The 19,592-nt window shown below is 35.3% G+C and overlaps 1 protein-coding gene across 3 annotated transcripts in view; it reads right to left on the bottom strand.

The window, feature by feature from the left end:
• AGTPBP1 (ATP/GTP binding carboxypeptidase 1) overlaps positions 1 to 19,592 on the bottom strand; it is a 165,495-nt gene that overhangs the window by 106,374 nt on the left and 39,529 nt on the right. For all 3 annotated transcript variants that reach the window (XM_043566592.1, XM_043566591.1, XM_043566593.1), the window contains exons 4-8: positions 13,027 to 13,094; positions 9,622 to 9,685; positions 9,028 to 9,174; positions 6,728 to 6,859; positions 3,858 to 3,951 (exon numbers count right to left, since the gene is read on the bottom strand). In XM_043566592.1, coding sequence (XP_043422527.1) covers positions 3,858 to 3,951; positions 6,728 to 6,859; positions 9,028 to 9,174; positions 9,622 to 9,685; positions 13,027 to 13,094 — 505 coding nt within the window. The remainder of the gene's footprint in view (positions 1 to 3,857; positions 3,952 to 6,727; positions 6,860 to 9,027; positions 9,175 to 9,621; positions 9,686 to 13,026; positions 13,095 to 19,592) is intronic.

Raw genomic sequence — 19,592 nt, forward strand, 5'->3', positions numbered from 1 at the left:
TCTCATGAAGTCACATTTCCTTTAAATTAGGGGCTCAATCCTTATCGGGACATTCAAGAACCCACTGCGCCCTAAGTTGCTTCCTTCTGGATTAACAGTGTATATATCTAAAACCTAAAATTGGAAACGGAAGGAAATCCTCAAGGGCCGCACTACCGTTCAAACATAAATAATAACCCTAATCTTATTCCTCTAAACATGGAGCATTATTTCAGAGGAGGAAGAACAGCAAAACAAATGTTCTATATGTCAAAATTTTATAATTAAGGGAGAGACCCTAAGATTATTAAAAATGATAAAGACATCGAGATACTGATGCTCAGCCAATGAATTGTTTATTGTTTTCAAAGTAAAAATAAAGTAAAAAATTTATTTTTTGTTTTTAAATATAAATACAGGAAGGAATGAAGGGATAATTTAGATAGCTCTATTCCTTGCTTAGAAGTTTATACCCACTATTTTTACATAATTTTGGATATACTCCCATATTGGATATTCTAATGACATTTGTGAAATGTTCTGTTTCTCCTAGGAACATTTTATATTAGATTTGGTAACTGGTTAGAATAGACTAATGTAGACTTTAAGAATGAGATCAAAACCATGAGATAAAAGATAAATTAAAAAGTACTTTAGGAGCGCCTGGGTGGCTCAGTCAGTTAAGCATCCGACTTCAGCTCAGGTCATGATCTCGCCGTCCATGAGTTCAGGCCCCACGTTGGGCTCTGTGCTGACAGCTCAGAGCCTGGAGCCTGTTTCAGATTCTGTGTCTCCCTCTCTCTGCCCCTCCCCTGCTCACGCTCTGTCTCTGAAAAATGAATAAACCTTAAAAAAAAAATTTTTTTTTAAGTACTTTATAGGTCAAGGGGAGAAATGGCATATAAATTAAAAAATAAAGAATATACTTTTAGTACTAAAATTCACTCACACCCTCATTACTACATTAGTTATCGAAACTAACTACACTGCACTCATAGGCACTGTGATCATTATAAGAATCATCTCGGGGCGCCTGGGTGGCTCAGTCGGTCCAGCATCCTGCTTCAGCTCGGGTCATGATCTCGCGGCTTGTGGGTTCAAGCCCTGCGTCAGGCTCTGTGCTGCCAGCTCAGAGCCTGGAACCTGCTTTGGATTGTGTGTGTGTGTGTGTGTGTGTGTGTGTGTGTGTGTGTGTGTCTCTCTCTCTCTGCCCCTCCTCTGCTCATGTGTGCGCACGTGCTCTCTCTCAAGAATAAACATTTAAAAAATTTTAAAAAGAAAAAAAAAAGAATCATTTCATTAAATCCTCAAACCAAACTTCTGATGTAGGGGTCCATGTTACCATTTACAGACAGGAAACCGGGGCTTAAGTAAGGTAACCTACTTCGTACCTAGAGCCAGTCAATGACATGTAAATCCAGTTCCGCCTGCCTCCAGAGCCCACTCACTACACTACACCAATTCTATAAGTTGGCTTTACTAATTGTGATACAACCATTTTCTTTGTTTTGTTACATTTCATGAGATGCTCTAGGACTGTGTATGATCTCTGCATAAGTAAATATGTTAAGACATCCCACCAAACAATATTTAATGAATAATCATATGCACAAGTCAGCTCCATTTTCTAAAAGGGTAAAAGCTGAAATATTTGACCTTTATTTAAAAAGAGTGGAAAGACTGGAAATGTTCTGAACTTATTTGTAAAATTTGGTAAAATAGTTGATGTGGATAAACTCTTTCTCATAAAAGAACCTTGGCTAATAAAAGTATAAAGAATGAGAAAATTAGAAAAGTCACTATTCTGCAACCCCTAAAGAAATAATGGATCTAGACAGTGTCATGAAATACTGCTAAAGTATTAGGTGGAAAGTAGAGCCATCACCTAAACTCAGTGATCTCAAGTGGTACAAAACAGAGTACCCAGCACATCTGAAACCTTTTGATCAGAAAAAATGAACCCAAATCTAATCAATCCTCTAGCTCTATCAGTCTACAGGAAATTCAAGGGACATACCTACATGTTAAAGGACCCCAGGATACAGTCATCTTAATCCAGAATGTTGGGACAACCTACAAGACATCACCCAGGTCCTTCAACAAATAAATAAAACAGAACCAAAAAACAGGGGAACTGTTGCTGATTGTTAAAGATTATGAGACACAGCAATCAAAATGTACAGATCTTATTTGGATCCTGATTGGAACAAGTCAACTGTAAAAAAGACATTTCAAAGACAATCAGAAAGTATCAGGGGTGCCTGGGTGGCTCAGTCGGTTAAGTGTCCAACTTCTGCTCAGGTCATGATCTCACAGTTTGTGGGTTTGAGCCCCGTGTCAGGCTCTGTGCTGACAGCTCAGAGCCTGGAGCCTGTTTCAGATTCTGTGTCTCCCTCTTTCTCTGCCCCTCCCCTGTTCACGCTCTGTCTCTGTCTCAAGAATAAATAAAAACATTTAAAAAAAATTTTTACATAAAGGAAGTATCAGATGATATTAAGGGATTATTAATATTGCTGGACAATGAAACAATATTCTGGAAACACTAAAAGGAAAAAGTTGTGTCTGATGATAATCATACTAAAGAATTCACAGAACAAATGTTACAGCCAATATTTGCTTCAAAATACAGAAAGAAAGAAAGAAAGAAAGAAAGAAAGAAAGAAAGAAAGAAAGAAAGAAAGAAAGAAAAAGGAAGAAAGAAAAAGAAAGAAAGGACAAGGAAGGGAAAGCTGAGATAAAAATGCCAATGTTGGTTACTGCTGAAACTGGGTGGTGGGTACATCACAGGGTTCTATTCTAGTTCTGCACAGGTCTGTAATTCCTCTAGTCTATTTTTGTGTAGGTTTGGAAATTTCCTAAATGTGACAAGGAACAATGTGTGTGTCCTGTTTGGATTCTGATTCAAACAAACCCATTAAAAAAAGGGGATTTTGAGACAACAGGAGAAAAATGAACACAGAATAGATTTTAGGTTATATTAAGGAATTAATAATTTGGTTGAGTATGATTTTAGTATTTTGGTTATTTTTTTAAGTCCCTATTTAGTAGAGTTAAATACTGAAGTATTTAGGGAAAAATGATAAAATATCTTGGATTTTTTTTATAGAAATATATATATTTGAATTGCATATATGAATGAAATATATGAATGGCATCTGGGATTTGCTTAAAAATACCTCAGCATAAACAAAAGTATAGAGGGGGATTAAATGGCAGAATGTTGATAACTGTTGAATCGAGTAAGTGATTAATAAACCTAATTCAAGATAATCATTCTAATATAATATAAACCCCAGGTATCTTTGAAAAACTCAATACTTTTTTAAAGAATATGGCTTAAGAAAAAAATACTAAATATAACCAAATAACTGGAAACTGCTTTCATTTTTGAGGCTGAAAGACCTACAAATGAATAGATACATATCTTAGAATATACATATCTCAAGAAAAAAGAAAAAAAAGACATTATTTTGACAAAAAAGAAATGTATAAATTTAAAATATGTTCAGATAATTGTGAGAATGAAGGATGCAGTCACTGAAAGACTGCAAAACTGGGTAGGGGATATAGTAGGCATCCAATAAATGTTTCTGAATGAATGCTACTCTGTCAATGAGGTTTTTCCTCTTCTAGTATCTAGGAATGTTCTACATCTAAATTTCCATAACACTATATTCAATGACTTTAAAGCTTTCTAATTTTGATACACCTTTGAAGATTAAACTTTATATTTTAAAAATCTTTATCATAATAAAATCACTAAGAACTAAGAAAGGACCCTCGATACAATATAACTCAACCTGCTGGCTGTGCAGATCAAGAAGAGGCCCAGAATAACAAAAGATAGACCTCTATTTATACTCAAAGCATTTACTCACTTCATGAGACCCGAATTCTTCTTACTAAATGGTCCAATGATTTTAAACAGCAGCTCCACAACTCCATTTTTCCCTAAGGATACTGAATTCACAGCTAGGAGGGAGAAGAAAGAATGTAAAATGTTAAAACCTCAATAAATAGAAATGTGTATTCTTGGTAATACATGGCCAAAAACATACACAAGTTCTGTAGCAGATATGAACTCAAGGCCTCATGACATCCACCTTAGCCAATCACTTGAAGGGAAGATTTGGTTGGGGGTGGGGGGAGAGGGGGAGGCAGTTATTTACTACCTTACAGGGAACTTATGAAAGAAGTTATATAAAACGACACAATGTTACTACAAAACAAAAATAGTCTTAAATTGCTCTGTTTGTTTCTTCAATAAATTTAGAGAACTCTTAAATACCAGGTCATGGAGATTCAAGGACAAAAACTGAGAACACAGTAGAGAGGAGCATGACAGTAACAATAAACAAATCATTACTACATTATTTTCTAAATAACTAAGAGTTGTAAGCTGTTTAGGTTACACCTGTGTGGAGCCCCAAATCCATAATGAAACTGAAGGTATCTCTGTAGAAATTGATGCCTGGGCTCAGTCTTTACCAATGAAGAGGAGCTAGCAAGGACAGGAATTGCTGTAAGGGAATGTCTCTAGAGACAGGGATAACACGGAAAACAGAACAGAGTCCGTGAACACTACGGGTATAAAGTCACACATTAAAAGATAACAATATCAGGGGATGACTGGGTGGCTCAGTCGGTTGAGCATTCAACTTCAGCAGGTCATGATCTTGTCCTGAGTGTGAGCCGCAAGTCAGGCCCCATGCTGACCCTGTGGAGCCTGCTTGTAATTCTCTCTCTCTCTCCCTCTTTCTCTGCTTCTCCCCTGTGCGCATGTGCTCTCTCTAGAAAATAAATAAATATTTAAAAAACTTAAAAAAGCAAGATATAATACCAGACAAAAGCATATCAGTAGGAAGATGAGGTAGGGAAAGAAGGTAACAAACTATAAAGAGCCCCAGAAGTTGTTAATTTGTTCAACTACAGGGAATTGCCCAAAAGGAACAACCAATCAGACATGCATTTTAAATACAGGTCAGATCTCACAGCACTGTGGGGAAGACAGATTTGAAAGACATGTAGATCCTGAGAAACTTAACAGAAGACCATGGGGGAGGGGAAGGAAAAAAAAAGTTAGAGAGGGAGGCAGCCAAACCATAACAGACTCTTAAAAACTGAGAATAAACTGAGGGTTGATGGGGGGTGGGAGATGGGTATTAAGGAGGGCACCTGTTGGGATGAGCATTAGGTGTTGTATGGAAACCAATTTGACAATAAATTTCATAATAAAAAAAAAAAAAAAGAAAGAAAGACATTTGTTAGCAGGCTGTGGTCTACGTGAGAGGTGATGAGACCTCAACCAAAACAACTGTGGTGGGGAAAAAGAGGAAACAACTTCAGAGTTTCACATAGAATACACAATTACCTATCCAGAAAATTGTGCCTAATGTTTTCAACTCTGAACACATAGATTTTTAAAAATTATAGATAAACCATTACTAGCCTTCTAGTGGTAAATTCAATATGTTGCCACCAAAAATATAAGCTCAAGTTTTGTATGATTATTTTAATTTCTTCTGTATCTATTTTTCCATTATCCCTTCTAATTTTACCTCTGCGCTGTCTTCTTTTTTCCTTCATTGGGGTATTTGGTGGTTTACCTGTTTATTTTTTTAATTTTATTTGAGTGTAGTTGATACACAATGTTATATTAGCTTCAGGTATACAATTTAATAACTTAATAAGTTTATACATTTGTTATGTTCACCATCAGAATAGCTACCATCTGCCCCATTACAGCACTATTACAGTATTATTTTAATCCAATCAATTTATTTTTTACATCAACTGGGTGTTCTTTTTCCTGTACTTTTCCTGCTTTTTCCTCTGCTTTCCTTGTGTTTATTGCTCTCTTAACTTCTTTGGTTAGAAATCCAATTCATTCATTTTCTTCTGTTCTTTTTAAATTATCTAGTGTTAATTCTTTAAGTGGTCAGAGCTATTTTCCTATGAGCTCACCTTTAGCCATAGTGTCAAAGTATAGCTATCGACAAATACATACACACACACATTTTTATACATACAAACACACACACATATCTCTACCACTTGGACTATCATTATTCTACAATGATATTCTGCCATGATATGGCAGAATCATGTACTCTCCATGTACATTCATATCATGTACTCTACAATTTCAATTTCAAGGTGTCTTGTTCACCACTCCAATCCCATAGTCAGGGAATAGAAAGAAAATTCACACCTCCTAGGTTTGGGACCTAATATTAGTGACAGTGTGTGTGTGTGTGCATGCTAGGAAGCTTTCTCTCTGTGATCCCTCTTCTCTGCAGCTTCCTCGGAGGCTCCTATACTATTTTCTTCTGTTCCACTACTTCCCTATTGATTGCTGAAGGTAATTAGCTCTAGGAGACTATGCTACCACATGCTTTCCCTCTCAGTTTTTCTCTCATCTGTGAAAATCCAAATAGGCTCAGCAGTTTTTCCAGCTTCCAACACTCACCTGTTCTTCCACATCTTCCCACAGGCTGTCTATTCATCCCCTTCACTACAGGCTTTTACAAATGGCAGGAAATGAGAATTCTCAAGATTTTGTCAACTTACCTTCCTACCACTTATCGCTTTTGTGGCAGTGGGGTTAGGAGTTACCAAGAGTCATATTAAATATTCTCTTTTCTTGTCTCCAATTTTTAGAGATTTATGGAGCTTAGGTACTTCCCCATTTGCATTTTGTGTAACTTGACAACACTGAGTCAACTAAAAGCAGCCCTAAAATACTTACAATTGGCAGAATATACTCGTAAGAGCTGAAGACAAGGCAAAACCAAGCGATGATTCTGCAAATTCTGTTTGACCAAATTCAGAGTTATATTCAGAGCTCCATTAATTCTAGCTTTCACTCCAAATTTTTTGTCTGTTAAAAAAAAAATGAACAAACACAATTTAGCCATGTATAACTTTGAATGAAATAAAAATGTCATAAAGCAATGAAAATTTAAAAATGTATATTATGAATTCATATTATCACACATAAAATTGACCAGAAGTAACTAAAATTGGAATTGCTTTCTTGTATATTTTTTCTTTATTTTTTATTTTTTAGAGGGAGTGTGCAAGCAGGGGAGAGAGGATCTTAAACAGACTCTAAGTTCTTTCTGCAAGGAGGCTGACAAAGGGCTTGATCCCACAACCCTGAGATCATGACCTGAGCCAAAATCAAGAGTTAGACATTCATCCGAATGAGCCACTCAGGCGCCCCTCTTACATAATTTTAAAAGATCCCTTAAACTTTTAAAACATGGCCTCAAAGAAAGTACAAAAGGGCAAGTTGGGAGGATAGCACACAAGGACAGAGGTTGAAAAAGTTCGACTGTCATGAAAGGAGTAATTTAACTGCTCCACTACATATATTATTCAAAGGAACACCATCACAAGGTTAGGGAGAATCATAAAGAATCTAAATGTCCATTACCAATATTATTTATTTCATATTAACTATATTTTTCAGACTTAGAATATAAATTAATGAAAATATAAACAGCTTAAGTAAAAAATAATCTAGCAAATATTATCAAGTTAGTTTCTAAAGGATCTAATTCAACACAGAAAAGGAGAAAAAGAAAAGTTCTGGATTTTTATTCTCACAAAGAGATTAAAATAGTCTAAGAAACAATCTGGATAACAAGAATAATGTTAAGATTTCAAACACAGAAAATAAGCAGGACCAGCAAGCAGAGTTATTTCATTAACAACAGGAATTTTACATCAAAAAGAACTAAACATTCCTGAGGAAAAATTACTCCCATCTCACCGGGGAGGAGGGTGGGGACAAAAAGTATAGAAAGTCACTCAAAGAATTACAGCACAATTTCCTTGAATAACAAAAATGGAAAACTAGTACAAATAATAAAGGAGATACCACAAATTTAAAAGTACAGAAGACAATAAAATAAACCATAACTTAGAAGAGACATTAAAGAAATACAAATATAAATTCATGAACGTCTTAATTTCATGAAAAGCAAAGGAAAGCTCTAAAAAAGGAGGAAGCATGAGATAACAATAGTCATCATGAAATAAGGTTTTCTTGTTTTATTTCTCATTTACAGCAAAAATCTCAGCAGGGATCCCTTAAACTTCAAATATGAGAGTTAAGGAAAAATAAAAGTTGACATATTTCTTACATTAACTGAATATTTGTTTAAGTATTAAGGCCCTTAAGACAACTGGAAAATTAAAGTCATCTCAGAGATGCTTTGAGGGAACAATTGTTAAAAGTATTAAATATTTATACAGTAAGGATATGTATGAAACACATAATAATACACTGAATACACATATGTAAACACTTTTTAGAATAAACAGTTTAACCAAAAGCTTCAAAGTTTAAAACTCATAGGTACACCACAAGGCAATGGCAGAACTCTTAAAAAATTGCTATACTAAGAGTTCAGAGAATCATTTTAATCTGTGTAGCTAGACTACTATAAACTGAATTTAGGTTCTATTCCAAGGATGCCCTTTCTCTGTTAACCTAACCTAAATCACCTTTGTTTCAAATCCCATGTTTTCTCAATTTCTATTTTTTAACATATTGCAGGTCTTAACTGTTATAATAATCGGTCTTACAATATTTTATATCTCTTTTGATCTTGACTAGGTCATAAGCTTTTTAAGCACTGAGACTGTGCAGTACAAATATGACTATTAATGAAAAGTGAACACATTTCACCTCCATGTTCCTCAAAGCATTTCCATCCATACTCCCTCCTTCCAGCTCCAACAATATCCATGCTATATGTGTCCTTTACACACATACAAATGCAGGCACACATACACTAAGACACACTTGTGATTTTGACATATTTTTCTTCCTTTTTTCCAACCTATGCAAAGGCATTCCTCGTGAATTTAGGATCTCCCATTCTTGCAGGCTACTGCAATTGACTGTAAAAAGTAGTCCATAGCTAAGACTGAGAAAAAGCTGTACCATTTTAGATGTTCAAAACTGACCAAGTTTCAAGGCACACAGAATCAGTGTCACAAATGGTTCTATGATGAACACACAAGTGAAACCCTTACCTTTTGGTCCAATCTTTGCAAGAATAGAATGAATCTGCACCATTAACTCCTCATTCTGGGGAGATTCTTTGCTAGCATTCGTAAGTAACTGCAACAATATTTGTGAACCACCTTTGGCGACCAAGAAACTCGCTCTTCGACCTCCACCTAAAAAAAAAAAAAAAAAAAAAAAAAGATTGTTTTTAATTGTTTAAACAGCAAATCCTCCCATAACATATTAAAAACATCACAACTTGTTAGCATTCAAGAAATACTTCAAGTGATGACTTCTGAAATCAAATACCTCAAAATCAAATTTTCTTTCATTTCATTTAGTATTTTAGTTAGAAAAACAGCAGAAGGAGTAAATAAAAGTGATGCCAAAATTCTACACTCAAGGCTCTGGAAATGGGTTTTGGAGTGGTTTGAGGGATACTGGAAGATCCTTCAAATCAAAAACAAAGCAACAATAAGAGCATGACATTTCAGCTTCCAAATTCTGATACTCAGAACTGTCTCTATATGAGTATCAAAAAATTCCAAATAAAGTACACATAATACATTGTTGATCACTGTTTACAAACAGAAATTAGACCAAAGGAAACAAAAACTTACCAGCTGACACCAGCTCAACAAGAATGCTTAAGATATTAAGTGTAGTTTGAAGATCTTTCGTGTTCTGAAATAAATAGTTTATTTGCTGTATTAAACCATTGTAAATCTGTGATTCCCAAACCTTTTCTGTTCCTGTTGTGAACTACATATATTTTTACAAATGACCCTTCCAATTTCTCTGAGAACAAATGTATTTAGGCTTCCACTATTCCCACTCATCACTTCAGGAGCTTCTTCTTGCCCAGAAGACTGTTTGCAGGTCATCTGAGCTATTATTTTCTTAGTACCAACATTATTACAAGAGGAATTCATTTGTCATTTGAATTCATCATCTTCTACCAAACAGAAAATACAAATAAATGAATCAAAATGTGACAGGCACTACAGTGTATATATGGTGACTACCCAGTCACCTAGCTCCCCTCTCAGAAGGCAACTGCAGTACCAGTTGCTTGTGTATCCAGCCGAAGATAATGTGCACACATAAAAGAAATCCATGTAAATGGAGGTGTATACACAGATTTCTACAAATGGTATTGCCCTATGGATACTAGTCTATACATTGATATTTTTATGTATGAACAAATGGTTTCTTAACTCTTTTTTAGGGGCTACAGGATATAATCCATTATATATGGTGATGCCATTGTTTATGAAACCAGTCACCTACTAATGGAGTATTTAATTTTTCAAATCTTCTGCTATTAAAAAACTGTAACAAGGGGCGCAGTCGGTTAAGCATCCGACTTCAGCCAGGTCACGATCTCGCGGTCCGGGAGTTCGAGCCCCGCGTCAGGCTCTGGGCTGATGGCTCAGAGCCTGGAGCCTGTTTCCGATTCTGTGTCTCCCTCTCTCTCTGCCCCTCCCCCGTTCATGCTCTGTCTCTCTCTGTCCCAAAAATAAATAAACGTTGAAAAAAAAAAAAAACTGTAACAAAAAATTAAGTACATGTTTATACGGAACCAAGTACATCTCCATATGGGACGAATTCCTGGAGTTTCTGGGTCAAAGAATATGAGCATTTACTTTGATGAATATTACTAAATTGCTCTTCATGGAGTAATTTACACTCCCACCAACAATGTGGAAGAGTATTTCCCAAAGTCTGGACAGCCAATCTAAGAAGAGAAAATGTTTAAATTCTTTCCTTTGGTTACATTTCTCTTATTAAAAGCGATGCTTGGATCAAGAAAACCACAGATAAAGAAGAATTATGACCTACTTAGAGAATTTCTTCACCCCCAAAGTAGAGGAATGTTACAATGTTTATACAGAGGAATTTCAAAAGTGCTGTGTATCAGTGACTGGCAGGAGTCTCTTACTCTTCCCCTTTCCAAAAGGGAATGAGTGTTGTCTCTGCTTCCCCATTTTAGCTTATAGACTAATGGAACCAAAAGGCCACATCTAGACCAGTTAGAGGATTATGCATTAACCAGAAACCCTTGTCTTAGCATTGGCGATATTAAATGGACCATCAACTCACTAGAGAGGAATCTGAAAGAAGAGAGGGCCAGACAGACATCTGTTAAAAAGAAGAATGGACTATGGCAGAATATTATTACGTGTTTGGCAAACTGATTTCATCTTCTTCCTGGGTACACAAACCACATTTTCCAGCCCTCTGTAATTAGGTTTGGGCCATGCGACTGAGCTCAGGCCATTGGAACCTGAATGGAAGTTGTATTGTCATGTCTAGGCCTTACCCAGACAAGTCTGCCATATGTAATTCGCCACCTCCCATCCCTGCTGACCTCAGTAAATTGTGATAAAGCAAACAAACAAAACAAATGGTGTTCGATCTCAAGTGCCATTTGTGTTTCTTTTCCTGGGAATTGTCCAGAACGTCTACACATTTTTCTATTGGGTTACTGATTTAATTTTTCCTTACTCATTTGTAAAACTTCTTTATATGTTAAAGAAGTTACACAAGTTGAATGTTTTTTCCTCAGTTTGCCAAGTGTCTAGGGTGTTTTTTTCCTACATACTTTTGTTAATGGAGTTGAATTTATCCATCTTTTCCTTTATAACTCCTGAGTCTTTTTTTACATTAGAAAAGTCTTCCAGGGCACCTCGGTGGCTCAGTCAGTTAAGCGTCCAACTTGGGCTCAGGTCATGATCTCACAGTTCGAGAGTTCAAGCCCCATGCTGGGCTCTGTGCTGGCAGCTCAGAGCCTGGAGCCTGCTTCAGATTCTGTGACTCCCTCTCTCTCTGCTTCTCCCCCGCTCAACCTTTGTCTATGTCTCTCAAAAAAGAAGTGAATATTAAAAAAAAATTTTTTAATAAAAAAAAAAGCCTTCCCTGTTTAAAGATTATTTAAAGATTTCTCCCATTACTTCCTCTAGTATTATGATTTTATTTTCCAAGCTTAAATCTTTGCTGGATATGGAACTTACTTTGGTGTAGGAAGTAAGGATCCACTACACTTTTCTAAGTGGCTACCAATCTATCTGAGCTCCACTTAGTAAGTAATCCCTCCACTTCTCACTGATCTGAAATGCTACCTTTCTTAGATGATATTAAATTCCCATGTGATCTTAATTTATTTCCAGAATTTCTATTACACTGATGTCTATTACTCATGCACAATTTCTAAGCTATCTATCTGAATTACTAAAATTTTATAGTGTTCTTTGATATTTGATGCAGCAAGTCTTTTCTCATTTCTCTCCTTTTTCAGAAATGTCCTTTCTACTCTTGCTTTTTATTTTCCCATCGGACTTTAGAAAGAAAACTGTTAATATTTTTATTGAAATTACTCTAAACTGACGAATCAATTTAGGGAAAAATGACATATCATTTTTAATAGAAAGTGATTCCTACCAAAAAACATGAACTTACTCCCTGTTCTTTTTTTTTTCCAGCTCTATTGAGATATAATTTGACATATAGCACTGTGTAAGTTTAAAGCATACAGTGTATTCACTCCCCACTCTTAACACCGCACTGAATAAAATTTAAAATCCTGTTTCTGAATATATCCTGCTGTTCCACCCCAAAATTTTACACTGGGATAGAAATTTAATTATTACCAACATAATATAGTTATTCAACCAATACATGCAGTAAACTAAATCACAAATATATATCACCTAACACAATAAATGAGAATTTCCAACATCAATCATTTATTTCCAGCTAATGCCTTCTTATTACCAACTGGAATGGCATGTTAAAATTTAAAATATGGTTACATGATAATCATCAGGGAATATACTTAGAGGTTTACCTAATATATATTAGAATGCTTCTGCCACCGTTCCAAGTGATCATTTAAAACATAAAACTAACTTCCATTCATTGGCTTTACCTCTAGAATAAAACTTTTATACTTCATATATACATTTTTTCCTTCAGTCCTGGTTGGTATTAATAGTTATATTAATTAAAGCCTATCAGCGATTTACCTCTAGGGTTGACAGCAGAACTTCCATTCCTGTAGAACCTTTGGCTGTCATTTCTCTCCTTGTCTTTTCTGAAAGGTATAAAAAAGTTTTCTTCTAAGATATGAAAGAAAAAAATTACATATAATTCTATTGTATAGCTAATGTAGAATCCACAGGACTCCATTGATTTAGTAAACATTCTAAATTGGTTCTTAGATGTGTCTCCCTCTGATACTGCTAATTATACTCTATGGGAACTTCCAGATCTCAGTTTACAAGACCTTCCTTGCATTTGATCACATTTCCTATCATGAACTAGATGAATCCTTATCAATCCATCTGTAATCTTAAAATCAGCAGTAAAATGTAGATACCAGAACTGCAAGTGAGGTAGGAGTAGTAATGGTAGGCCTCTTTATTATCTTTATGACTAGAATTAGAAAATAGTCAAAATTGGTGAAAACAAAAACCTAGTTCCATTTTCAAATGTTTTTACTGAACTAATACTATTTGAAAATTCTGAATTACACAAAAATACAAAACTAGGGAAGAGCTGCTTCTGCAAGACTCTGGAGATCAGATCACCCAAATAATCCCTTTTATCTCACTGAGATTGGGGGCAGGGGGAACAGTATACATTTTCCTCTATTTAAAGGTTTCTAGAGCTTCTCCACGATTCTTTTCCTTTGATTGACAAGATAAGAAAGGTAGAAAGGTAGACATTTAGATAGACCACACACAACTTATATGTACTTTACCTATATCACCTCATTTATGACTCACTTTAACTGTCCAGGAGAAAAATTACTATTTTTACAGACCAGAAATTTGAGTTCAGAAAGAAGAAATCTGTACAATGTCATTGAGCAGGTAAGGGTAAAAGTAAGAGACTAGGTGATCCAGATGTTTCTGAACCCAAAGCTTACAGTCTTTCACTGATTTAGTGTATTTCTAAAAGAGCCACAGGAATCATTCCTTTATATAGGACTGTTGGTACAAGAGACTTGATGACCCTCTCCAACTGTTTCACACCTAAACATTAGTGCCAGGAATTCTTTTAATATAGAATGACAATGCCATTCCTTTCACATTTTGAGATTTTAAAAAGAGAACACAAATAATCCATTCTCAATACAGCACATATTACATAATAAAGTTCAAGAGATTGGTAATACCAAATGTGTTCTACACAGGGATGATCAAGGAGTCTAAGAGCAGAATGAGCCCCGAAGCCCTGATAAGGGGAGGGGGCAAAAGTGAGACTAGGCCTTTAGAACATCACACTTCTGCCCAAAGCAAATCCTGTTCAACTTGCATCGTGAAAGAACGAAAAAGCCATACGTGGTACAGTTCTGCCACATACAAATTATATATTTACAATTTCACAAGGAAATGAAGTGTAAGATGTAGACGACAAGTCACAAAATCTTGGGAAAAAACTCATTAGTCTGATACCCATCTGAAAATTAGGTTATTCTAAATTATAAGTTATTACAAAAAGGGACAAATGTGCTACAGAGAAGTTATAGTAAAATATTATTTATAATAACTATTAGTAACTACCTACAAAATAAATATGGAGATTAGAAACCATATTTTTCTTTAAAACAACAAACTCATGCTATCATGCATCATCTTGGGTCCAGATAACTAATTTTGTAAAACTTACAGAAGTCTTACAATCTGTTTAAATATAAACTTGCATAAGTGACTGTTCATCTTCTTACCCCTTGCCATAATTACTAATGCTTAAAAGAATGACAAATTTCTTTGCCTACAAAAAAAGGAAAAACTCATAAATATTCGTAAAACTCAATTCCCTTTTAAAAAGTATGTGATTCATGGGGCACCTGGATGGCTCAGTCAGTTAAGCAGAGGACTTCCGCCCAGGTCGTGATCTCATGGTTTGTGAGTTCGAGCCCCAGGTCGGGCTCTGTGCTGACAACTCAGTGCCTGGAGCCTGCTTCGAATTCTGTGTCTCCCTCTCTCTGCCCCTCCCCCACTCATGCCCTGTCTGTCTCTCTCTCTCTCAAAAGTAAACATTAAAAAAATTTTAAAAATAAAAGTATGGGATTCCTCTGCTGACCCTTCATTTCCCTGGGCCAGCTGCCTCCATCAGTAAGCGCTGAGTTATAAAATAAATATTGTTTAAATATCTACAATGTACCCTTGATTTAACCTTTTAAATAACACAACTGATTTACTATTTTTTTTTTACATTTATTTATTTTTGAGAGACAGAATACAAGTGTGGGAGGGGCAGAGAGAGAAGAAGACACAGAATCCAAAGCAAGCTGCAGGCTCGGAGCTGTCAGCACAGAGCCCAAAGCAGGACTCTAACTCACAAACCGTGAGATCATGACCTGAGCCAAAGTCAGACACTTAACCGACTGACCCACCCAGGGACCCCCACAATTGATTTACTACTAAAGCCAAATGATTTTTCGATATTAATCACATAGAATAGTCAGAAGACTGAGATCTCCTCTACTAACAAACCATTACATTTTCACTTTCATGGAACAGACCAAAAACTCTCCTTATTGTAACATCCACGATCATCTAGTTTATTCCACACGTTAAACGAAAACTAGGTGCCATACAGTTTTTTACTATACTCTAGATTCTGTCATAATCTAAGGAGGTTTCGATGTCAATGATTCAAATACCTAGCCGCATAGTTTTTTGACAACAAAACCCTTCTCCTTTGCTCTAATTTATCAACCCTTGCAATTCTCGTACCCCAAACTGTCCTACCTCTGGAATCTTAACCTACGATCTCCCTCTATCAGACCCCAGACTCCTAACACTCCTATCCTTCTTTCTTTTCAAAAGATTAGGGAAGTCTCACTGTCATTTTCACTGAAACTTCTAACTCATCAAAGGTAGTGCTATTTTCAGGTAAAATCAGGTCTAGACGTACCCCACTTGGATTCAAAGCCTCACCCCTTAAACTTAACCACCACAAAGCTTTCTAATTAAGTAAATGCTCAAATGTGCATTCTCTTTCCTACATCACAGTAAAAATAATGCCATAAGAATTTCTTCTCCTAGTTTAAGATTGTTAGTACCAAAAATTCACCATTTCCATCCTTATTTAGAAACACAAAACTACTGTTTTCACTTACCTCAACTCACAGCCATCACCATCTGCCCTGCCATAGCCCACAGCTATTCCAAACGTTGTACCAGTCCTCTACCTATGGACTCTCAATCCCTGGGCCTCTGTTCCCAACTCTCAGCATCTATATTTCCCTCAATGAATTGAGACAAAGTGATCTGTTAAGTACAGATGAAATTCTATAAACAATTACCAAAATCCATATACTCATGTATCAAAGCCTTGACAATTTTGCATTCCTTTTTCCAGTCGGGGTATTGGAAGAGGATGTGTCCTTTTTACTACATTCTGAATCCCATCCTTTCTACCTACTTATAAAGCTATAGCTTCAACCTCCACCCACATACTGTTTTTTATTTTCCCATATACTTAACAAACCTTATTTTACCTTGCCTCTTCCTCTATTTGTTTTTTCAGTGAAACTCTCTCCAACAACAACAAAAAAACTCTATACTCCCCAACGTTATTTCATTTGCCACTCATATTACAGCATACTGTAATCTTCCTTCTAATTCCACCACTTGAAAGTGCTCTTGTTGTGGCCAGTAATTTATTAATTATCAAGTCAAAAAGGTCTTTATTTTAACTGACCTCTCTATGTTACTTAACATTACTGACAATGCTTCCTCCCTTGGCTTTTTCAAAAGTCCTTCCCAGTTCTTATACCACTACATGCTTTCTTCAACACTGTCAATAATTTGAATGTTATATTTAACAGGCAAGTATTTTAAAGCAGCTATTATAATTACATTCTATTACATTAAGGAAAATACAAGGTCACTATGAACAAAAATATAGGAAATCACAACAGAAAAATTAAAAGTATGATGAAGAACCAAATGCATATTTCAGAAAAGAAAAATACAATGTGTGAAATAAATATCAGATAGACATAATGGTAGACTGCAGAGGAAAAGGGCAGAGAACTTGAACAGAAAAAGGGAAATTTATCCAATCTGAATAACAGAATTAAAATTGAAAAACAGGAGCCTCAAGGACTTCTGAAACAATCTCCACAAGTCTAACATATGTATAATTATAGACCCAAAAGAAGAGAGAATGAAGAAAAAAGTATTTTTGATCAGCCAAAAATTTCCTAAATGTGAAAAAAGACACAAATGTACAAGTTTGAAAAGCTCAGCAAATTCCAAGCAGCATAAATACTAAGAAAACTACAGGCAAACTTCTGAAAACCAAAACTAATGGAACAATCGTGAACTCAACCAGAGAAAAATGACACATAACTTTCAGAAAACAAAGATTCAAAAATAGCAGACATCACCTTTGAAATTATGGAGGTCACAAAATAGTGGAAGCACTGTTTTATGTGCACTCTAAATGCTGAAAGATAAAAACTGCCAACCCAGAATTCTATAACCAGTGAAAATATCCCTCAAGAATTGGGTGAAATAGGGGCACCTGGGTGGCGCAGTCGGTTAAGCGTCCAACTTCAGCCAGGTCACGATCTCCCGGTCCGGGAGTTCGAGCCCCGCGTCAGGCTCTGGGCTGATGGCTCAGAGCCTGGAGCCTGTTTCCGATTCTGTGTCTCCCTCTCTCTCTGCCCCTCCCCCGTTCATGCTCTGTCTCTCTCTGTCCCAAAAATAAATAAACGTTAAAAATAAATAAATAAATAGATAAATAAATAAATAAATAAATAAATAAAAGAATTAGGTGAAATAAATCCACTGTCAGACGAAAGGAAAAAAGTTCTTAGACAGCAGACCCGTCCACTAGAAATGCCAAAGGAAATTCTGTAGGCTATCAGGGAAATTATACCAGACCAAACTCACATCTTTACGAAAGAACAGAGCTTCAGAAATCGTAAATACCTGAGTAAATATAAAAACTACTTTTTTTTTCTTAGTGTCTTTAAAATACACATGATTTCTTAAAGCAAAAATTGTCTTTTGGGGTTTATAATGTATACAGATGTGATAAATATCACAAGTATAGCTAAAGAATGTAAATATAAATGGATATATAACGTGCCAAGGATTCCAAATTTTATATGAGGTTACAATATCAATTCTAAACAAAGGATAAAAAGTTACTGATTGTTTATTATGATTTCAGAGGAATGATTTCTTAAAAATGCAAACAGGTATAACTAAAAAGTCAATAGGTAAATTAAAATGGAATTCTAAAAAATGGTCAAATAATAAAAAAGAGGACAGGACAAAGAGAAACGAGAAATAAAAACAGAAAGGACAAACAGAAAACAAGTAATTATAAACCTAAGTCCCATCAATGTTATATTAAATTTTATCAAACTAAATGCTCAAATTAAAAAGCAGAGCCAAAAATAAATAAAAACATTGAAAAAAATTTAAAAAAATAAAAAAATAAAAAATAAAAAGCAGAGAATGTCAAACTGTTACCTACAAAAGACACACTTTAGATTCAAAAATACAAATAGGCTAGAAGAAAAAGAATAGGAAAAGCTAATCATGTAAACAAGTATAAAAAAGCTGGAGAGGCTATACTAATATCAGACAAAACAAACATCAAGGTAAAGAAAATTACTAGAGATACAGATGAACATCCCATAATGATAACAGGGTAAATTCATCAAGGACATAAAAATCCTAAACATGAATGCACTTTGTCATTTTCACAGGACTCTCTTATAGCAAAATACAAAATGTAGACCGTTCCCAGAACACAAATCTCAGCTTTCTCCCTCTCTACCTCCTCCTGAGAAAATATCACTTCACTTCCATTAATTTAACTACCAAGCTTTTGGTTCTCAATCCTGATCTTTATTCAGAACTCTGAAATTCAGCAGAATTTTCCACTTTTTCTCCTATTTTACAAGGCATAAACTTGTGGAAGCAGTAATTACAATGTTGTAATTGTTGGGTTTCTACCATCTATGAACACAATATATATGATGATAACAGCACAAAGGAATAAGAGAGAAATGGAGCTATATTGGGAAAAAAGTTTCAATATTTTATCAGAATTAAATTAGTATTAATCTGAAGTTCAATGTATACTGTAATCCCTATAGGAGCCACTAAGAAAACAACTAAAATCTTTAAAAACCAGAAGATCAACAGATGACACAAAAGAAGGCAGTAGAGGATGAGAATAGGAATATAAAAGGCCTGAATCATACAGAAAACACCAAAAAGGCAGATGTAAATCCAATCATCCAAGAAACAAGTACATTAATTTGGAAACCAAAAATACTCAGATTAGATTTTTAAAAAGATCCAAAAATATACTATTTCCAAGAAACATGCTCTAGAATAAAAAGCAGAAACAGACTGAAAGGAAAAGGAGAAGGAAATATGCAAAGAGTAACCATAACAGCTAGAAGGGTTGCATTATTAAACAGATTTTCAATCTAGAAATATTACTGGAGACACAGACAGACATTTCATAACGGCCAAACAGTCTTTGACGTCAGGAAGATTTAACAACTCTAAATGTATACACAGAGCCTCAAAATACATAAACCAAA

The sequence above is a fragment of the Prionailurus bengalensis genome, chromosome D4 (genome assembly GCF_016509475.1).
Source record: "Prionailurus bengalensis isolate Pbe53 chromosome D4, Fcat_Pben_1.1_paternal_pri, whole genome shotgun sequence".
Lineage (NCBI taxonomy): Eukaryota > Metazoa > Chordata > Mammalia > Carnivora > Felidae > Prionailurus > Prionailurus bengalensis.